The sequence below is a fragment of the Rutilus rutilus genome (assembly GCF_951802725.1).
Source record: "Rutilus rutilus genome assembly, chromosome: 15".
NCBI lineage: Eukaryota > Metazoa > Chordata > Actinopteri > Cypriniformes > Leuciscidae > Rutilus > Rutilus rutilus.
In genome coordinates this window covers 387518-395000 of record NC_140220.1, presented here as the reverse complement: position 1 = coordinate 395000, position 7483 = coordinate 387518, and the positions used below count along the sequence as shown (strand labels likewise).

At 42.2% G+C, this 7483-nt stretch overlaps 1 protein-coding gene across 3 annotated transcripts in view; it reads left to right on the top strand.

The window, feature by feature from the left end:
• Window positions 1-6737, top strand: part of pak5 (p21 protein (Cdc42/Rac)-activated kinase 5) — a 70289-nt gene extending 63552 nt beyond the window's left edge. For all 3 annotated transcript variants that reach the window (XM_084432612.1, XM_084432614.1, XM_084432613.1), the window contains 3 exons: window positions 1600-1725; window positions 3713-3847; window positions 5836-6737. In XM_084432612.1, coding sequence (XP_084288738.1) covers window positions 1600-1725; window positions 3713-3847; window positions 5836-5991 — 417 coding nt within the window. In that variant the 3' untranslated portion in view covers window positions 5992-6737. The remainder of the gene's footprint in view (window positions 1-1599; window positions 1726-3712; window positions 3848-5835) is intronic.
• Window positions 6738-7483: the final 746 nt, after the last annotated feature.

The following is a 7483-nucleotide window of genomic DNA, read 5'->3' as shown; positions in this document are numbered from 1 at the left end:
TGTCACTAAGAAACACAGAGTTTGAGCTCCCTCCAAAGATTCTCTATTGGGTTTAGGTCTGGAGACTGGCTAGGCCACGCCAGAACCTTGATATGCTTCTTACAGAGCCACTCCTTGGTTATCCTGGCTGTGTGCTTCGGGTCATTGTCATGTTGGAAGACCCAGCCTCGACCCATCTTCAATGCTCTAACTGAGGGAAGGAGGTTCCCCAAAATCTCGCAATACATGGCCCCGGTCATCCTCTCCTTAATACAGTGCAGTCGCCCTGTCCCATGTGCAGAAAAACACCCCCAAAGCATGATGCTACCACCCCCATGCTTCACAGTAGGGATGGTGTTCTTGGGATGGTACTCATCATTCTTCTTCCTCCAAACACGTTTAGTGGAATTATGACCAAAAAGTTCTATTTTGGTCTCATCTGACCACATGACTTTCTCCCATGACTCCTCTGGATCATCCAAATGGTCATTGGCAAACTTAAGACGGGCCTTGACATGTGCTGGTTTAAGCAGGGGAACCTTCCGTGCCATGCATGATTTCAAACCATGACGTCTTAGTGTATTACCAACAGTAACCTTGGAAACGGTGGTCCCAGCTCTTTTCAGGTCATTGACCAGCTCCTCCCGTGTAGTTCTGGGCTGATTTCTCACCTTTCTTAGGATCATTGAGACCCCACGAGGTGAGATCTTGCATGGAGCCCCAGTCCGAGGGAGATTGACAGTCATGTTTAGCTTCTTCCATTTTCTAATGATTGCTCCAACAGTGGACCTTTTTTCACCAAGCTGCTTGGCAATTTCCCCGTAGCCCTTTCCAGCCTTGTGGAGGTGTACAATTTTGTCTCTAGTGTCTTTGGACAGCTCTTTGGTCTTGGCCATGTTAGTAGTTGGAATCTTACTGATTGTATGGGGTGGACAGGTGTCTTTATGCAGCTAACGACCTCAAACAGGTGCATCTAATTTAGGATAATAAATGGAGTGGAGGTGGACATTTTAAAGGCAGACTAACAGGTCTTTGAGGGTCAGAATTCTAGCTGATAGACAGGTGTTCAAATACTTATTTGCAGCTGTATCATACAAATAAATAGTTAAAAAATCATATATTGTGATTTCTGGATTTTTTTTCCCCCTCCATGATTTCCAAGTAGGAGAACTTGCAAAATAGCAGGGTGTTCAAATACTTATTTTCCTCACTGTATATAGATATTAGGTGGACAGATCAAGACAAAGAACATCAAAAAATCAAGAAAGTGAGTAAACATAAGTAACGCCAAATTGGCTAGTGATTTGACAGCGTTTCCCGCCACAGTTGATTTTTACACGCATTTGGTGGGTGTTCATTTCAAACCCTGCACATAACCCATGACATGCAGTCGTGTGAAGAACTGAATCATCTTCCTCCACATGTGACTGTTTGTAGAGTTACACACATAAACGTGTTTATCGAGAGGACAGAAAAGTGATCAGGGATAATTAGCAACTTCACTAGTTCCAAGTAATTAAATCGTGTCTCCCACCTTGTAATTAGCTGAGAGAACATGACAAATGAAGGGGTGATTAGCGGTTAATCAGCTTTGCGTTGTGTCCTATACGTCCATCGCAGATCAAGCTCTCGGATTTCGGCTTCTGTGCTCAAGTGTCTAAGGAGGTTCCCAAGAGAAAGTCTCTGGTGGGAACGCCGTACTGGATGGCTCCCGAGGTCATCTCCCGATTACCCTACGGCACTGAGGTACACCTCCTTCATTAGCAGCCTGTGTTTGATAGACGCACTGGTGTCACTGTCACTTGATTGTTTTATGTCACTTATTGTCTTATTTATTTTTGTTACTGATTATCTTATTGTCATATGATTTATCAATCATTTGGTAATGTGTGTATATACCCAGCAAGCAATAGCCGTCATTTCACAGTCTAGGTTAACTATAGACCCGATATAGTCCAGCTATGAGTAGGTTAACTATAGACCCGATATAGTCCGGCTATGAGTAGGTTAACTATAGACCCGATATAGTCCGGCTATGAGTAGGTTAACTATAGACCCGATATAGTCCGGCTATGAGTAGGTTAACTATAGACCCGATATAGTCCGGCTATGAGTAGGTTAACAATAGACCCGATATAGTCCGCCTATGAGTAGGTTAACTATACCGGCTATGAGTAGGTTAACTATAGACCCGATATAGTCCGGCTATGAGTAGGTTAATTATAGACCCGATATAGCCCGGCTATGAGTAGGTTAACTATAGACCCGATATAGTCCAGCTATGAGTAGGTTAACTATAGACCCGATATAGTCCGGCTATGAGTAGGTTAACTATAGACCTGATATAGTCCGGCTATGAGTAGGTTAACTATAGACCCGATATAGTCCGGCTATGAGTAGGTTAACTAAACCGGCTATGAGTAGGTTAACTATAGACCCGATATAGTCCGGCTATGAGTAGGTTAATTATAGACCCGATATAGTCCGGCTATGAGTAGGTTAACTATAGACCTGATATAGTCCGGCTATGAGTAGGTTAACTATAGACCTGATATAGTCCGGCTATGAGTAGGTTAACTATAGACCCGATATAGTCCAGCTATGAGTAGGTTAACTATAGACCCGATATAGTCCAGCTGTGAGTAGGTTAACTATAGACCCGATATAGTCCGGCTATGAGTAGGTTAACTATAGACCCGATATAGTCCGCCTATGAGTAGGTTAACTATAGACCCGATATAGTCCGGCTATGAGTAGGTTAACTATAGGCCCGATATAGTCCGGCTATGAGTAGGTTAACTATAGACCCGATATAGTCCGACTATGAGTAGGTTAACTATAGACCTGATATAGTCCAGCTATGAGTAGGTTAACTATAGTCCAGCTATGAGTAGGTTAACTATAGACCCGATATAGTCCAGCTATGAGTAGGTTAACTATAGACCTGATATAGTCCAGCTATGAGTAGGTTAACTATAGTCCAGCTATGAGTAGGTTAACTATAGACCCGATATAGTCCGGCTATGAGTAGGTTAACTATAGACCTGATATAGTCCAGCTATGAGTAGGTTAACTATAGTCCAGCTATGAGTAGGTTAACTATAGACCCGATATAGTCCGGCTATGAGTAGGTTAACTATAGACCTGATATAGTCCAGCTATGAGTAACACACTTCTAGCCAAAATAACCTTGAATTTGGTTACATGTCGTTTTTGCCAGAATAACTTGCGAGATGTATGATATTTCATCATGTAAGCAAAGTAAACAGTGATTATAAGGTGTTTGGTTTCATTTCTTCACTCATTTCATTTCTTTGTTATCTAATTGATGACTAGTCTAATCTTGGGCTCTGGTTAGACGTCTATTACATTTTCACTGACAGCCCAAGTTTTGCCTTGTTTTAGCCTAGACGTCAGGGCTGTGTTTGGACGCTGTTAGACGTCTTTTAAACGCAAAATTGCTTGCTGGGCAGTGTCATTTCATGACATGGTCAATCTGTAGTCACGATTTAGCTATTAAATGGCTATTAGACGGCGTGTTTTAAATGCAACATCTTTTGCTATGTATGTATATTTGTTTTGTTTATATAGCAATGAGTTTTATTGTATTTGGTCTGTCTATAGTCTGTGGAGTAGCATTACGTTTTTCACTGTGCTTGGTAACTTGTACACATGACAATAATAAATGACTTGACTTGACTTGGTGGCGCTGCTGTCCCGTGTGTGTGTGCAGGTGGACATCTGGTCTCTGGGCATCATGGTGATTGAGATGGTGGATGGAGAACCTCCGTACTTCAACGAGCCTCCGCTTCAGGCCATGAGACGCATACGGGACAACCTGCCGCCGCGACTCAAAGAGTCCCATAAGGTGATTAGCTGCGCTTATATAGGAGGGTGCCATTTTCTTTTCTTAATCACTTTTCTCCTGGTTTTGGTCAAGTTAGGGAGTCAAGGAAGTGCTATTGTTTTTTTGTTCTTTCTTTTCTTTTGTGACAGGTAAGTTAGATCTAAAACTTATGTAGACTCCATTTTGTTTGTTGTTTTGGCCATTCCCCCTCCTGAAGCCTTTTTGTGTTACTGTTACAGTTCCTTTTCAAAATAAAATAAATGTACAGTTGATTTTGGTGGTTGGCAGTGTTCCTTAGCGCTGGGGTTGGGAATGAGAAGCTCCATGTGGCCTTTCCTTTCATCTTGTTACGTTCCCCTCGATCCCAGAGCCTAACCCTGAAAAGGGGAAACGTAACAAACGTGAGCGAAAACATCCTGATGTTGATGTTTATAACATCTTAACTCTTTTCCTGCCATTGATGGAAATTTTCCGGCAATCCGTGTTTTCAGTGTTATACGCAGTCTAGATTTAAACTGACAGAGTGTGTCAGTGTTATCAACTGGCCGGAATTTTGAGATCGCAATAGACGTGAAGGACTATAATGCGTTAAGAGCTCGCTCAAGCACTGCGGAGCTAAACCATTTAGTGCTTTGTAAGTAATCAGCAATATTTTAAAATGTAAACGATGTTTAATAGGGAGCCAGTGCAGTGTTGACAGAACCGGGCTAATATGGTCATACTTCCTGGTTCTGGTAAGAACTCGAGCTGCTGCGTTTTGGACCAGCTGTAGTTTGTTTATTAAGCGTGCAGGGCAACCACCCAGTAGAGCATTACAGTAATCTAGCCTTGAGGTCATGAACGCATGAACTAACTGTTCCGCATTTGTCATTGAGAGCATATGACGTAATTTATATATTTTTAAGATGGAAGAATGCGTTTTTACAGATACTAGACACGTGACTTTCAAATGAAAGATTGGTATCAAAGAGCATACACACACACACACACACACACACACACACCCACCCACCCACACACACACACACCCACCTACACACACACACACACCCACACACACACACACACACACACACCCACACACACACACACACACACACCCACACACACACACAGGTTTCTAACCGACGATGAAGACTTAACAGAGCAGCCATCAAGTGTTAGACAGTATTCTGGGTTATTAGGTGCAGAGGTTTTTGGTCCAATAATTAGAAACTCTGTTTTTCAGAATTAAGTAGGAAATTACTAGTCATCCAGTTTTATATATCAGCTGTGCATTCTGTTAATTTTGTGAATTGGTAAGTTTATATGCATGTTCAGATATTCAAACAACAAAATAATCTACGGGCCATGAGAGCTTTGTGAAAATGATCAGAAATGCTGGCGCTGGCTGGCAAAAAAAATAAAAATACTGGCAGGGAAAGAGTTAATATCTTCATGCCTTACAGTTGCATTTAGCAAATTAGAGCCGGGCCTTAATATAGTTACTTTTTGTGATGATACAAATAATCGAGCAGTTGAGATTTGCTGTCCCAGACAGAACATAGTGTTGGCCCAGATCCGGCCCACATCTGGCACACGTGGAATCCACCGGATGTGGCCGACACTACGTCGCTGTCTGGGATATATCATATATCACTTTATGTGAGTGTCTTTATGTATGTGGATAAAGTAGGATGTACCAGATATAAACTATGGAAGCTTGTTTCCGCCACAGAATAAAACATTTTAAAAGATAATTGTGACTTTATTTCTCAGAATTGCATGTTTATCTCACAATTCTGAATTTCTAACTCGCAATTGCGACTTTATATCACGCAATTGTTTGATTAAAAAGTCGCAATTACCTTTTCGATTTTTTCATTTTGTGGCGGAAACAAGCTTCCAGAATAAACACTGTTAGGACAATAAAAGCGATATCAGCTCATTATGATCATCTGACTCAGTTCAGATCACGTGACGTCAGGTGTGTGTTGAACATCTTCTGGCGTGTGTGTGTTCCGGTTCAGGTGTCGTCGGTCCTGCGGGCCTTCCTGGACCTGATGCTAGTGCGCGAGCCTTCCCAGCGTGCATCAGCGCTCGAGCTCCTGCAGAACCCGTTCCTGAAGCTGTCCGGGCCGCCGGCCTGCATCGTTCCTCTGATGCGCCATTACCGCCACCGCTGAGGTCACATGACGCTGGAGTCACATGGCGCTTTCATCATCGACGAACAGAAGAGCGGTCGCGTCTCGGCCCGCTAGCGTTCGGTTTGATCCCGCGGCGGATCCGTCGGGCCACACGATAGAGTCTCTTAACCAACAAGCGTCTTTTTCACTGTCGTCTTCTCACGCTAACTATTTTAGAGCAATTGTAAGTTTTACTTGTACAGTTTTGATAAACAGCAGTATTTTTGTTGTGATGTTACCATGGTGAAATGGGCAGTGTTACATAGAACTTGAGAGTTTCTGCAAAATAATATTAATAATAATAATAAGAAGAAGAAAAAACTTTCCTACTGTTTATATTTAATTTTTTTGAAGATGGTCATTTAAACGCCCTGTTGCAGACAGATGAATCTGAATATATTTATTTATTCTGCATTTGTAGATACTGCCGGCCGTCAGAGTTTTCTACGCTGTATTGATTTCTGATTTCTCAGTAGTGTGGCCTTTTTCATCCTCATCCTCACCGTCTGACCGTCGCTCGTGTGTTTGAATCACCAACACTTCACTCGTTCATCCGACCTCTAGCAATATTAACGTGTTTGGCACAATAATCGATCACGCGTGTTTTCTAGTCTCACCTGTGTCTCATTGGTCACTGTGATCTGTAAATATGAACGTGTGTTTCACCTGTAGAAATATACAGATCCAGCTGTCATGTTGCTTTTGTACCGTGATCTCGCATGTGTGTCACTGAAAGCGGCTTTCAATAAAAAAAACACAAATATGTCCACGTGCCATCGGGTGTTTTTATCGGTGTTCTGTTTGGCTTTAGGCCCTTGTGAACAACACACACACACACACACACACACAAACACACTCTCTCTCTCTCTCACACACACACACACACACACACTCTCTCTCTCTCTCTCTCTCTCTCACACACACCCACACCCACACACACACACACACACACATTCTCTCTCTCTCTCACACACACACACACACACACACACACTCTCTCTCTCTCTCTCACACACACACACACACACACACACACTCTCTCTCTCTCTCTCTCTCTCTCACACACACACACACACAAACACACACACACACACACTCTCTCTCTCTCTCTCTCTCTCACACACACACACACACACACACACACTCTCTCTCTCTCTCTCTCTCTCACACACACACACACACACTCACAGTCTTCATTTACTCCACAGAACTTCTTGTAAATGACAATTACATCAGAAATGACTTAATATACTCTACTGACATACAAATCAAGATTAATAAAAATATTAAAACAGTATATTTGAAGTTTATTGCAGATGAATTATAGCTGGAGCTCTTGTTTAAAACATGATTCTGCAGATTCACGGGACTTTTCTCTGTAGAGTCTCAAACATCTGCTCCAGGTCTGCAAATACATTCTAAAAGCGAGATTGGTGAAAAATCCTTTTATTCTCTTGTAATGTTTTTTAAGAATATAATGACAGTAATGTAC